Source organism: Canis lupus, chromosome 26, assembly GCF_003254725.2.
Source record: "Canis lupus dingo isolate Sandy chromosome 26, ASM325472v2, whole genome shotgun sequence".
Lineage (NCBI taxonomy): Eukaryota > Metazoa > Chordata > Mammalia > Carnivora > Canidae > Canis > Canis lupus.
The window spans coordinates 7,391,695-7,406,329 of NC_064268.1; the positions used below are offsets into that span (position 1 = coordinate 7,391,695).

At 38.3% G+C, this 14,635-nt stretch overlaps 1 protein-coding gene across 25 annotated transcripts in view; it reads left to right on the forward strand.

Moving 5' to 3' along the window:
- The window catches only part of CLIP1 (CAP-Gly domain containing linker protein 1), a 123,943-nt gene that overhangs the window by 103,409 nt on the left and 5,899 nt on the right, over window positions 1-14,635 (forward strand). For all 25 annotated transcript variants that reach the window (XR_007406128.1, XM_049101725.1, XM_025473794.3 and 22 more), the window contains one exon: window positions 9,197-9,249. Coding sequence is in view for 24 of the 25 variants with exons in the window: in XM_049101725.1 (XP_048957682.1) it covers window positions 9,197-9,249 (53 nt within the window). In the remaining variant the exon portion in view is untranslated. The remainder of the gene's footprint in view (window positions 1-9,196; window positions 9,250-14,635) is intronic.

Sequence of the window (14,635 nt, forward strand, 5' to 3'; positions counted from 1 at the left end):
TGAAAAAGACAGTTTCATAGTATCTGCCTGAGACTGAAGCCTGAGGACATATTCTTGCAGGAATAGAATTACCTTTGTTCCAGAGGGGGCATGAAAAGAAAAATCCATGAAAAAGACCTCCAACAGATTCTGTACATCTCCTTAAAAGCGTTCCCTCCAGCCTTGTCCTCGGCCCTCCAGCTACAGAAATGTGTAGACTATGGTGCTCAGTTTTCCAGTGGTACCTTGGAGATGAAGATTAAAGGTCTCAGATAAACTAGGATGGATATCAGGGAAAATGAATATATCACATGTGAACAAACATAAGGTCTAGGTAGAGCTGCCCATAGTAAGATGAACACTTGAATGCCTCTTGTTCCAAAGGAAGAAAAAAAAAAATGGAACATAGGAATCCAAAGAAAGATGAGGAATTCAGGCCATGAGAAAGCAATACCCAAAGTGGAATATTGCTTTGTGTTATATAAAAACTTCAGTGACTTAAATGAAGCAAGTGCTCAAAGGATGATAAATGACACAAGTGGAACAGAAAAAGTGAAGAGTTAAGGAAATAAGGGAAGACCAAAACAGCACCATGTCAAGACTCCTAAATAAATAAGAAACAGAAAGGAGTCAAATGAACATTTCTAAATATCTAAAGGAAAGTCTAGAGCTAGTCATAATAAAGAGGGAAACAAAGATATTGAAGAATTAGAGGAAAGATAATAGCCTTGGAGGACAGAGAGAATCTTAATGAGTATAATTAGCATCCCTGAAGTAAGGAATTCAACAAATGTGACAGAAATGTTAGGAGATACAATAAGGAAATTTCCCCTAAGTGAGGAACCGAGTCTGCATTTAGGAAGGACATAGTAGGTTGTATGGAAGCTCAGTTAGGGAACCCAGAGTGGGTGGTGGCGGAGGCAGTCGTGGTGGAGGGGGAGGATATTGATTCAAAGCAATGGACACCAAAAAATACAGTGGTTATTAATGAAATTCAGGAATATAAGAGAATTCTTGAGGTGCCCAGGCAGAAAAAGCATATTCCTTATAAAAAAGTAAAAAAATAAAAACCAATCCACTGCAGCCACATTTAATGGCAGAAAACTGTGCCAACACTGTTCCCAAAGTTCTAAAGCACAGAAAATGTAATCAGAAGTGTCATATCCTGGCAGTTACTACACAGATAAGACAGATGTTTTCAAAAATCATCTGGAAAAATAATCATTGAAGAACTTAGAAGCAGTAGCATCTGTGAGTTCTTCTGGAAAGTAAGCTGCTTGCTGATAAAATCTGGCCATAAATCAAAATTCAGGACTTAGCTAAAGAGAAATTGTGGCAAAAGGGCTAGTACTGGTGTGAGCACTAAATGCAAGTAAATAGACAACTCAGCTAATAGCTCAGGGAGTTACAGATACAGAATAGAATCATGTTTAACCTTTATTTGGAAGTGATTTCAAACTTTGCAAAAATCATAAAAATAGAACATAGAATGGGATCCCTGGGTGGCGCAGCGGTTTGGCGCCTGCCTTTGGCCCAGGGCGCGATCCTGGAGACCCGGGATCAAATCCCACGTCGGGCTCCCGGTGCATGGAGCCTGCTTCTCCCTCTCCCTCTGCCTATGTCTCTGCCTCTCTCTCTCACTGTGTGCCTATCATAAAAAAAAAAAAAAAAAATAGAACATAGAATACTTATATACTTGTAAGGTCTTGTTTTTACCTAACCACAGTGCAGTTACCAAAATCAGGAAGTTTTAACACTATTATCTAATATACAAACCATATTCCTATGTAGGCCATTGTCCCAATAAATGTCCTTTATAGTTCTCTCCTCATCCCCATTTGGTTCAGGATCCAACCCAGGATCATGCATTTCATTCACTGACTCCAGTCTCTCTTGTTTTCTTTATCTGAAATGTTTCTGCCTTTCTTTGTCTCTTATGACTTTTTTTTTAATTAAAGAACAAGACGATGTATAAAATACTTAATTTGGGGTTTGTGTGAGTTTAATCATAATAGTTATGCATTTTTAGCAGGTATATAATTGATGTATCCTTCCAAGAGGCGTGTGATGTTGCTTTATCCCATTTATTGATGATGTTAATTTTAGTAACTGAGTTTAAAACATTTGCAAAGTAAAAAAAAAAAAAAGGAAAAAGAGAAACATAAACAAATATACAGAGAGAATATGACTAACAAATTGAGGTAACAGAGTGGAAAGAAAGTGGAAGAAAACAACAAAGAATAAAATTCAGAGACTAAGTTGACACATATATGCACTATATAAAGAACCACTTCACGTGTATTGGCCTCACTGTCCCAGTCCCTCGCCCTATGGCCACACAATCAACAACATTCTTGACAACCATCATATCTATTTATTTATCTATTTTGTGGTTACAACAGATTTTCAGGATACTAGGTTTAACATACAGAAGTCAAATCACATTTTTATATATCAGCAGTGAACAAGTGGAATTTGAAATTGAAAACATACTATTTACATAAACACCCCCCCCCCCAAAGAAATACTTAGGTAAAAAACAAAATATGTACAGCATTTGAGGAAAAAACTTAAAGAACTGTGATGAGCAAAATCAAGGAAGAACTAAATAAATGGAGAGATATGCCATGTACATGGATAGAAAGACTCAATATTGTCAAGATGTTGGCTCTTCCGAACATGATCTATAAATTTTACACAATCCCAATCAAAATTCCCGGCAAATTATTTTATAGATATTGAGAAACTGATTCTGTAGTTTATATGAAGAGGTGAAACACCCCCAAAGAACCAACTCGATATTGAAGAAGAGCAACAAAGTTGAAGGATTGACACTACCTGACTTCAAGACTTAGAATAAAGCAATGGTAATCAAAACAGTGTGGAATTGAGAAAATAATAGACAAATGGAGCAATGGAACGGAGGGCTCAGAAATCAACTCCTATAAATATAAGCAACCAATCTTTGACAAAAGAGGAAAGACAATACAATGGAGCAAAGATTATTTTTTCAAGAGATGGTGCTGTAACTAATGGACATCCACATGTAAAAAAGCAAATCAAGACACAAATGTTACATCTTTTGTGAAAATTAGGTATAAATGGATCATAGACCTAAATGTAAAATGTGCAACTATAAAACTCTTAGGAAATAAAGTCAGGGCAGGGATCCCTGGGTGGCTCAGCGGTGTAGCACCTGCCTTTGGCCCAGGGCGTGATCCTGGAATCCTGGGATCGAGTCCCACATCAGGCTCCCTGCCTGGAGCCTGCTTCTCCCTCTGCCTGTGTCTCTGCCTCTCTCTCTCTCTCTCTCTCTCTCTCTCTCTCTGTGTGTGTCTTTCATGAATAAATAAGTAAATAAATAAATAAAATCTTAAAAAAAAAAAAAAGTCAGGGAAAACCTAAATGACCATGAGCACAGTGGTAACTTTTAGGTACAAGACCACCAAAAGCTTGGTCCACAAAAAAGAATCAATAAGCTGAACTGTATTAAAGTTAAAAACTTTTGCTCTATGAAAGACAATGTGAAAAGAGAATGAGAAGACAAGCCACAGACTTTGAAAAAGTATTTATAAAGAATACATCTGATGAAGGACTATTCCTCAAAATATACAAAGAACTCTTAAAGCTTAACAATAAGAAAATGAATAACCCAATTACAAAATGTACAAAAGTCCTAAATAGACACCTCACCAAAGAAGACATGTAGATGGAAATTAGCATATGCAAAGTTGCTGAACATCATGTCATTAGGGAATTGTGAATTATTTTTTTTTTAAGATTTTATTTATTCATGGGAGGCACAGAGAGAGAGGCAGAGACACAGGCAGAAGGAGAAGCAGGCTCCATGCAGGGAATCTGATGTGGGACTCGATCCTGGGACTCTAGGATCACACCCTGGGCCAAAGGCAGGTGCTCAACCGCTGAGTCACCCAGGTGTCCCAGGAATTGTGAATTAACAATGAGATAATATGATACAACTATAAGGATGGCCAAACTCTCAAACCTTTGGCATTACAAATACTGGTGAAATTGTGGAGGAACAGTAACTCTCATTCATTGCTAGTGGCAGTGCAAAATGGTACAGCTTGCTTTGGGAGACAGTTCAGCAGTTTCTAATAAAGTAAACATACTCTTACAATAAGATCCAGGAGTTGTGCTCCTTGGTATCTACCCAAATTCACTAAAAACTTAAATCCACACAAAAGCTTGTGCATAGGTATTTATGGCAGATTTATTCACAGTTGCCAAAACTTGGAAACAACCAAGATGTCCCTCAGTAGGTGAGTGAATAAATAAACTGTGGTCATCCAGATGATGGAATGTTACTCAGCCTATCACACCATGAAGCTGTGAGGAGGAACATAGGAACATTAAATACATATTACTAAGTGAAAGAAGCTGATTTGAAAAGGCTACATACTGTATGGTTCCAAAGATAAGACATTCTGGAAAAGGGAGAAATATGGAGACAAAAAGATAGTGGTTGTGGGAGGGGTAAAGGGGGAAAGGAATGATGAATAGGTAGACTACCAAGGATTTTTAGTGCAGTGACACTATTTTGGTCATACTGCAATGGTGGATACATGTCTTTATACATTCATCAAAACTCACAGAATGTACACCATCAAGAGGGAACCTAATGTAAACTGTGAACTTTGATAATGATGCGTAAGTATAGGTTTAGATTTTGTAACAAATGTTACTACTGTGGTGTGGGATGTTAATAGTGTGGGAAGTTGTGCATGTGTGGGGACAGGGAGTGTCTGGGAAATATCTATACTTTCTGTTTACTTTTGCTGTGAACTTAAAACTCTCTAAAACATAAAATTTGGGCAGCTCCGGTGGCTCAGCGGTTTAGTACTGCCTTTAGCCCGGGGCGTTATCCTGGAGACCCGATCAAGTCCCACATTGGGATTGGGATCCCTGCATGGAGCTTGCTTCTCCCTCTGCTTGTGTGTCTGCCCCCCTCTCTGTCTCTCTCATGAATAAATAAAAAATCTTTAAAAAAAAATAAATAAAATTTATTCAAAAAATTTTTACCCATGATAACGTTAATATACGTGAATTAACACTGATTAAGAGAGTGTTGGTAGAGGTTGGCAGAATGAATATTTTTAAATGATGATCTAACTACATGCTATTTGTTAGAGACACAGCTTAGATTCAAAGACACAAATGGGTTCAAAGTAAAAGGAATGGAATAGATATTCCCTGCCAATAGTAACCAAAAGCAAGTTGGAGTGACTATGCTAATATCAGACCAAATAGGCTTTTAAGACAAAAATTGTTACTAGAGACAGACATTTCATAATGTTAAAACATTTAAGAAAATGTAACAATTATAAACATATATGCACCAAATAATAGAGCCCCAAAATATGCAAAGCAAAAATTGTTAGAATTAAAGGAAGAAATAGACAATTCCACAGTAATAGTTCGAGACTTCAATACCCTATTTCACTAATAGAACAACTAGAGAGAAGATCAACAGGAAACAAAGACTTGGACACTATGAATCAGCTAGACCTAACAGTCATCTAGAGCACTCCACCCAACAGGAACAGAATATGCATTCTTCTCAGGTGCACATGGAACATTGTCCAAGATAGACCATAGAATAGTCTCAAAGGATTGAAATCAGGTGAAGTATATTTTCTGACCACAGTAGATTAAAACTAAATTGTGACACAAGCATCTCAAGTGTTTTTGTTTTTTTAAGATTTTATTTATTCATGACAAAGGCAGAGACATAGAGGGAGAAGCGGGCTCCCTGTGGGGAGCCTGATGCGGAACTCAATCTCAGGACCTTGGGATCATGCCCTGAGCTGAAGGCAGACACTCAACCACTGAGCCACCAAGGCGTCCCAAGTATCTCAAGTGTTCTAATTTACATTTCCCTGTTGACTAATGATGTTGAGCATCTTTTCATGTGCTTATTGGACTTTTATATCTCTTCTTTGGTCAAGCATCTGTTCAGATCTTTTGGCCCATTAAAAAAAAAATTATTTATTCTAGGTGGGAAGGGGCAGAGGAAGTGGGAGAGAGAGAGTTCCAAGCAGGCTCCACACTGAGTGTGGAGCCTGACAACGGGGCTGTATCCCAGAACCCTGAGATCATGACTTAAGCTGAAACCAAGAGTCAGACAGATTCTCAATTGCCTATGCCACCCAGCTGTCCCTCTTTTGCCCATTTTTAAATTTGGTTGTTTGCATATTATTGAGTTGTGAGTGTTCTTAAGTTCCGGATACAAGTCCTTTATTACATTGTATTTTGCAAGTGTTTTCTCTCCGTCTGTGGCTTGTCTTTATACTCTTAACAGTATCTTTTGAAGACCAGTTTTATTTTTTTAAGAAGACTTTATTAACACCTTAGTGGTTAATCACCTGACTGTGACTAAGTTTCTTTTAATTTCATTCATTCATTCATTCATTCATTCATTCATAGAGACACAGAGAGAGGCAGAGGCACAGGCAGAGGGAGAAGCAGGCTCCATGCAGAGAGCCTGACATGGGACTCGATCCAGGGTCTTCAGGATCACGCCCTGGGCTGCAGGCGGCGCCAAACCGCTGCGCCACCGGGGCTGCCCTGAATACCAGTTTTAAATCAAGCCCACTGACAGGGTTTAGAAACAATACTCCAATCTCAGTGAGTACACTTAGCACCTAGATTTTGTTTTTTAAAGATTTTTACTTTATTCATTCATGAGAGACACAGATAGAGGCAGAGCCTCAGGCAGAGGGGGAAGCACGCTCCCTGTAGCAAGTCTGATGCAGGACTCGATCCCAGGACTCCAGGATCACAACCTGAGCCAAAGGCAGACAGATGTTCAACCACTGAGCCACCCAGGCGTCCTTAGATTTTGATTTTAACTGTACTTCTTCACTTCAAAGATTCTTAGATAAATGGTTGATTCCAAGATTGGGACAGAGAGAGTACAAGATGATCCTGGAATATCCTATATACCAGAAAGCAAGGAAGTGCTTAAAGAATACTAGAGATTAGTCAAAAGCACATCATAATTTTGTTGAAGGGGCTTCCACTGACCAAATCTCAGATAATTTGAACATCAAAAGAAATATTGATAGTAATGGGAGTATAGTCTATTCAGTAACATAAGAAACCATGATCTATCATAGAAACACAAAAAATGGAGGAAAAACAAAGGCCCTTTCTTAGGGGGAAATGACAACTAGTAAATAGGTGAAATGATGGAATTAGAAAATCACTATTGGGTAACCATGGGTAGTCTTTATTTAGGGAAGAATCATCAATTGGTGCTAAAAGAAATGGATTGAAATTTTGCTGAGGAGAAGGATGCTTACACATTTTCAAAGTATCTCTTCACAAAATACTTATTAATTACAAAGAAAAAAGTAATACCTTTATGGTGAAGAAACATGGAAGATGCTTCCTCAACCAAGAGATCAAAGTTACCCTCACTGGAAGACAACATTGTTTGCTTCTTGATCCCTATTGAGAAGGACACAGGATTTGTTCTGTGGCGTTCCGGCCAAAAAGTGCATGGTCTGACTCCTCTCAAATGGAAACATCAGGTGAATCCAAATTGACGTTGTGTTGGCTTGTGTCCCTCAAAAATGTCAAGGTCACAAAAGATAAGGAAAGAACGAGGAATCAGAATCAAGAAATAGAACTACCAAATGAACTTGTCAACCTGGATTTGGTCCTTGAGCAAGAGAAGGAAGAAACATTGTCTCCTGTAAAGACAACTATACCATAAGTACTCCAAACTTCTGTTCCGTGGAAATTCAGGCACAATGCACCCTCCAAGAAAGAGGGAGAATCTCTGCATACGTGTTCTTTAGTGTGTTGAGTTATTTTTCACATGTTGATTAATAATTTGTATTTTCTCTGTTGTAAATTGTCTTTATCCATTTATCTTAATTGTAGGTACGTCTCAGTACCTACTTTTAATTATAAAACAACTTCCTTGGTTAAAAAATATAAACTGTATAAAAGGATGTAAAGGAAAAAAAAAGAAAGCCCCTCTCATCTCCACATCCCACTCTCCAGATGTTCTCCCTCTTATTTTAGTTTTTAAAGTTTGTCTCCCACCCTTTTTCCTTTCTTTCACTCTTTAAAAATTTCTAAATTTTTTTTTAAAGATTGTATTTATTATTCATGAGAGAGACACAGAGAGAGAGAGAGGCAGGCTCCATGTAGGGAGTCTGATGCGGGACTTGATCCCGGGACTCCAGGATCACGCCCTGGGTCGAAGGCAGGCGCTAAACCGCTGAGCCACCTAGGGATCCCCTAAATATTTTTAATGAATTTTCATACAGCAAAAGCATACATCTTTAATGGACTAGTAAAGCAGAATTTACATTGGAAAAACTGAGTGTTTAACCTTGATAGATTTTGTGATAAACGTAATTTTATGTTCAAAACATGTTTATGTATATTTAAGAACTTTGCTGTGAAGACCTCATATCAAAGCATATACATAACATAAGAGATACAAAATCAGAAATCAGACCATAGCTATATACAGTGAGCTAATAACTTCAATTCTGGGCTGTTGGAAACCATTCCAGTCTTTGGATTATCCTTTGATTTTGGGGGGAAAACCCCACAAAGGAGTATTTTCACCCCTCAGTTTTATTTCAATTTCAATATAAAGTTGGTATTTTAGATCATAAACATTGCGTGGTCAGACCTGGAGGATAGGGGTAAGTCTTCTCTCACAGGATTAACTAACTGAATCCTTTGTTTTTTATCCTTCATAGAAAATAGGATTTTAGGACTAAATGGCCACTAGAAATTCTCTTCTAATCTCCTTGTTTTGTAGGTGAGAAACCAATGCCTGGAACATGGAAGGCATGAAATGAGGCCAATGCAGGATAAACAGCCTGTTCCTAGCCTCCCATGAGTTAGTAACACTTGATCTCTGTGATTTCAGTGAAGGAGCCAGAATGTTATCAGTGAAGCTTTCGCTCATTTAAGAAATGAATGAAACATTTATCAAATGTTGAAGATACGGCATGTACTTAGGAAGGGGAGTCATTCGGGTCATAAACGTTTGTAAATTAACAACTGTGCATAATGTAGTAACCACTGCTCTTTTTTCATTGCTAGTGAGGAAGACCTATTGTTTTAGCTGTCCTGGAGCGTGGAAATGTGGCATGTGAGATGAGAAATAGACCTCTCTGTGGACTTTTGTAATGAACTGAACTTTTTTGTGTGTGTTTTTTTCCAGCTAGAAGAAGAGAGATCTGTGCTCAATAATCAGTTGTTAGAAATGAAAAAGAGGTAGGCTTTCTTTTTTGTGTTTATTGTTGTGTGTGTGTGTATGTAATTAGGAAAATATCAGAATGTAATGTGTACAGTGACTTGTAGAAAACATGCCAGCTGCTTATATTCAGAAAATTAGATTGTGATAGTTTGGTTCTCATCATTGATAAATGATAAAAATGTATTTGCAAAAGTTATAGTATTAGTTACCAAGACAAAGAATAGGTTACTTTTAAAGCCTCATTTAGTTGCATTTATTCAGAAGTGTTCTAAGATCAGATCATCTCATTATACTGCTGTTACCTCCTCATTTTCAGGAACTAAAACATCTTTAGTTTTACATACAGTAATTGGTCTGCACATAAATACTGATTGCGTTATACAAAAAGCTTAACTTTTCTATCATTATGTGTTAGCATCAATTTGAATATTTCTGTTTTTCTAAAGAAGAGCTTTATTATTTGTTCTTTCATGATAATCAAATGATATTTGAATGGAAACCTTCCAGAACTTTTGAGTAATGATAAACTGACCCAGAGAAATAACTGTTTAGAAGCCTGATGCTTCTGTATCCTGACAGTCTTTGTGTGCTCTTTTATTTTTTATTTTTAAAAATTTTATTTATCTATTTATAGAGACACAGAGAGAGGGGCAGAGGCACAGGCAGAGGGAGAAGCAGGCTCCATGCAGGGAGCCTAATGTGGGACTCGATCCAGGGTCCCCAGGATCAAGCCCCGGGCTGCAGGCGGCACTAAACCGCTGCGCCACCGGGGCTGCCCTGTGTGCTCTTTTAAAAGAACTTGCAGTTTGTGTCTAGAGAAGTTCTGTGCTTTATGCTGCATGCCAAGCAGATGTGGTGTATACTCTTACTGAGAACTCTTGCCTGTGTGGTTCTGAGTAGATGGGCATCACAACGGGCACATACTTTTTTTTTTTTTTTTAATGAAAGCAAAGCCAAGAGTTATTCTAAAAATAACTCTTTAAGAATAGCTTAATCAAGAATTTGTCCATGCTCTTGCAGAGTGTTTTATTATTTCTTGTCAGGAAGGAGGAAGTTTCTCACTGACCACTGACACATGTATTTTACTCTGGCAGTGTTTCCTCCTGCCAGCAGGGCGGTTGCTTAGTTGCTGAGGGCTTTATTCAGCCCACAGAGATACGGGATCCAGAGGCTACATCCTAAGAGACGCTAGGCCTCAGTCCAGGGGTGCCTTTCCTCCTTTCTTTTTTAAATTATCAAATACTTAGAGTCATTCTTCTGTAAAATTTTGCACCAGAATACACACATGTTCCCCCAGCATCCCCACCCCAAGACAGCTAAGTGTTCTTCAGGTGACCATGAGCTGTGGGGACTGCTCTGCCATGCATGCCTTCCCCCAGCACCTGTATACTGTCAGCCCCAGCTCTGCCTGGGTGGGGCTCGGAATATTTGATTTCACACAGATAAGGCTCTGTTTCTTTAAAGAGAGCCTCCCCATGCAATTATCAAGGGTGTGTGAAAAAATTAATAGGGCTTATTCCTGTGACATTTTAGCAAGAGAGCATATGAAAATGGGCTGGTTTAAGTAAGCAAGTACTGGCATTATCCCTTGGTATTCGTAATTCACAAACACAATCTCAAAACAGCCCAGTGAAATAAATGGTGGGGCTTGCATTTACAAATGATGAAACTGAAGCCCAAAATGTTAGGCAGCTTAGCCAAGAACTCAGAGGCAGGCATAAGATGCAGATTTTTTTCTCACTGTACATTTATTTATTTATTGTTACTTTTATTATTGTTTTTTAGAATACAACTTCTGTGCTTCATTAGTCTTTACTATGTGACTTTAGATTACATGCCTTTGAAAATGTGAACCAGGCATGGGATTTTTTTTTCATGGCTTAGGGAGATAGAACAAGTTTGAGTGCTTGTTAAAGCCGCTTCTTACCAGCTTTGCTCCCATTTTAAGTCCTGGATGAATTTAGGAGACTGTCTCCTGAAAATTACCCTTTTTATCAATGAATGCAGATTTTAAAGATGGTTATTTTTTTCTGAAAGTGAAAATTTTAAAGACCTAGCCTCTCTTATTTAGCACTGCTCTTTTGTCAAATTAATCCTCACGGAAAATGATGTCTAAATCTGAATGCAAATATTTTTTAGCTAATAATTGGGCCCTTAAATGCTCTCTAAAAGTCAGTTTGATAGCAGATTCATATGTAGGTCTGTGTCTTGTAATAGTTAAGTAAATTTAGCATGGAGTACTAAAAAGAATTTGATATTCCCTTAATTTAAAAGTCTGGAAAGTACTTAAATCATAAAAGTATATGCAACATAGTTGTTCATGCAAGAACTGAGATCTTTGTCAAGAGTTTGATTTAGAAGTGATCATTGAACCTACATAGTCAAGACAGTATCTAATGTGTCATTCAAATGGTCATTATATTGAAATGCAGAACTTAGCCCTGACCTGTCAGCATAAACTACTTACTATTTGGGAGTAACATTGTCCTGTATTTGCCATTGCTTTTCTTGTATCTGAACATTGAATTGCAAGTGACATATAGTAAAGGTTTTTCTCCTAATGAAAAATGTAATCATTATTTCGGAAACTAATTCCCAAGTTAGGCAGACCTCTTTTCAAAACAGACTCCAGGGTAGCTGACAGAGCAGAGCCACCCTTGAATGGCTCTGCCAGGAGTGGGGAGGTGTGACCCTCCGTCCACTAAGCCTACAGCAGGTGTGGGAACTTGTTTGGCTCCCCTCCATTCTCTAGGCTTTGTGATGTCCACATAGGGACTTGAGAGCTCCAATCTCTGACGTAGACTCTTTGGAGTCAGAATTAATTCTGTTAGTGTAAATGCAGGATAAATGTCAGGAATGGAAACTGGTGGGCGATAACCATCTAAGATACCAAATCTGAAGAGGTCCCATACTGCTTCGGCTCATGAAGCTCACTGTGGGTTGCTGACTGTCTGACTGTCTCGAGCTTGCGCTACTTACCAATGCTCATTTCACCCTCTCTTTTCCCTTCCCTACTCCTGCTTCCTTTGCTCTATCTGTGTGTCTTTAATGGTAAGACTAAAGAAAGTCTATCCACGTTATAATAAATAAATTTCATATATTTTTAGTAAAACAAATTGTTGTATATATTTTTTGGCTGCCTTTGTCCCTCTGTCTTGCTTTTGTTTTGTAAAATATTCTCAGCAGTACACACACACACACACAAACACACACACACACACACACACACACGCTGTTTTGATACCTACATACGACAAAGAACTTCAGCGCAAATTTAGCTCTCCTTAACTGTACCTGCATTTCTTTTCATGTTTCTAATATTTGGTTCTTGTTATCTTGCATTTTTAAAGCTTGCCCAGTAACACTTTAAGGTATTTGCTTCATTACTAGAATTTATTTCTTAAGTAAGTAGTAAGGAAAGAATCTGGGTAATATGTTCCCCTTGGGGGAAAGATTTCTGGCCCCCGTAGCTGTTTTCTCATGTTTCTCTTCCCTTCTTGATACTTTCAGTAACTCCGAGTCAGTCTCGCCAGCATGGCTTAAAAGTAACAGAGGTCCTCCCCCAGTCAGTGTGGTTTGTGACTCAGATGTCAGTAATGTTGGCATAAATGATTTAAATTAGTCCCTCTTGGTTTGCACAGTAGGATTAGGGCTTAGAAATAGCCTAAGAAGCCAGCAGTGAAGATCTGCCACAAAGATGAGCTGCCAAAGGCTATTTGTCCTGTCATTTGATATATAAATCATGAAGCAGATCACTTTCTTAACCATGTGTCTTTTGATAACTTGTACAAGAAACTTTCTGCTTGCCATCTTCTTAGAAAGCAGCCTCCCTTAGGAGTTGTGTGTATGTGATAAGCAGGCAGCGGTTCCCCATACCTTTTTCCTTCTGCCAGCTGGTGGTGTCTTTATCCTTCTCTAACACAAAGACCCCATGGGATTTTGCCTACCTAGAGTTCTGGTAGTTAACTTTGCTTTTTTTGTTTGTTTGTTTTTTGGTTTTTGTTTTGTTTTGTTTTGTTTTGTTTTTTTGGTAGTTAACTTTGTTCAATAACCCCCAAGTCCTGGTATTTTCCAGTAAGAACATTAAAACTGCATTTTGCAAATTTGAGTTGGATATATAACCAGTGAAGCTCTTGAAATAGATTTTGCAATAGAATAAACTACCAAATAAATTTAATTGAAACTTCAGGAGCCCTGGATTTTTTGGATAACTTTGGATAACATCAGATATTTACTTTCCAGGTGGAAGAAGTGCCTGTACATTCCTTCCATTAATATGCTTTGTTTTAACTTAAACAAGATCCTATTTCCTAGCAAGGTGCTACTCACTTAGTGATTTAACACCATCAATACCTACCCCCTTCTCCAGTGTTCATATCATGCTTGGGTGTTGAATTCAAGAAATTTCTGTAAGTCTCAGATTCTTTTCTTACTACTTATCATTCTGGAGTGTAAGTGTAAGCCACACAACGAGATAAATACAACACTGAAATTTTCATCTTTGTGTAAAATTTCAATTGACCATAAATCATGAGAATTCTGTAATTCGCGTGCCGGATATCTTGGGTCTCACTAACCAAACATACATTCTGCCATTTCTAACCTGGGCCTGTTTCCAGTTCTTCCTGTCAGTTCTAAAACAGACTGAACCATGCGCATTCATGCAGTTCCTTCTTCTAGAACTGGGAGCGATTTGACTTCTTGTTGAAGTTTTGATGGTCATCTACAGTAAATGCAGTGCTGTATAGGTTGAATGGCCTGAGGGCTAGCTAAGACTTTTTTTTTTTTGTCCGGTCATATTTCCCCCAAAATATTTTTGTGACACAAGGGCTTTTTCCCTCTTGTTTCACACTGCATGCACTTTTTTAAGCCTTTCTATTTTAAAATTTTATATTCACAGAAGAGTTGCAGAGGCAGTACAGAGAGTCCCCAAATACCCTTCACCCTGTGTCCCCTGAAACACACATTGTACATTCCTTGGTACATTTGTCAACATTGAGAAAGCACCATTGACTCAGTATGCTTAGCTAGACTGTAGATGTTATTCAGATTGTCCCAGTTTTCCCATTAATGTCTTTTTTCCTCTTCTGGAATTCAGCCTACGAAGCCACATTTCAATTCAGTGGTCATGTTTCCCCAGTCTCCTCTGGTCTGTGACAGGTCCTCAGTCTTTCCTTGTCTTTCGTGACTTTGGCACTTTTGAATGCATGTAATTTTTACAACAAAAATTTGAATACATACACATATAAATATAAACACACAGTAGCCTGCCCTTTGGGTTTGTGTCTATTGTGTCTTGCCCTCCCTCCCTGTCTTCCCTTCATCTTCCCCTTCCTTTTTCTCATCCCTTGACCCAGGAGTAAATGTTTCCCTCTCATTAAGGCCTGGTCCTACTCCCTCTGC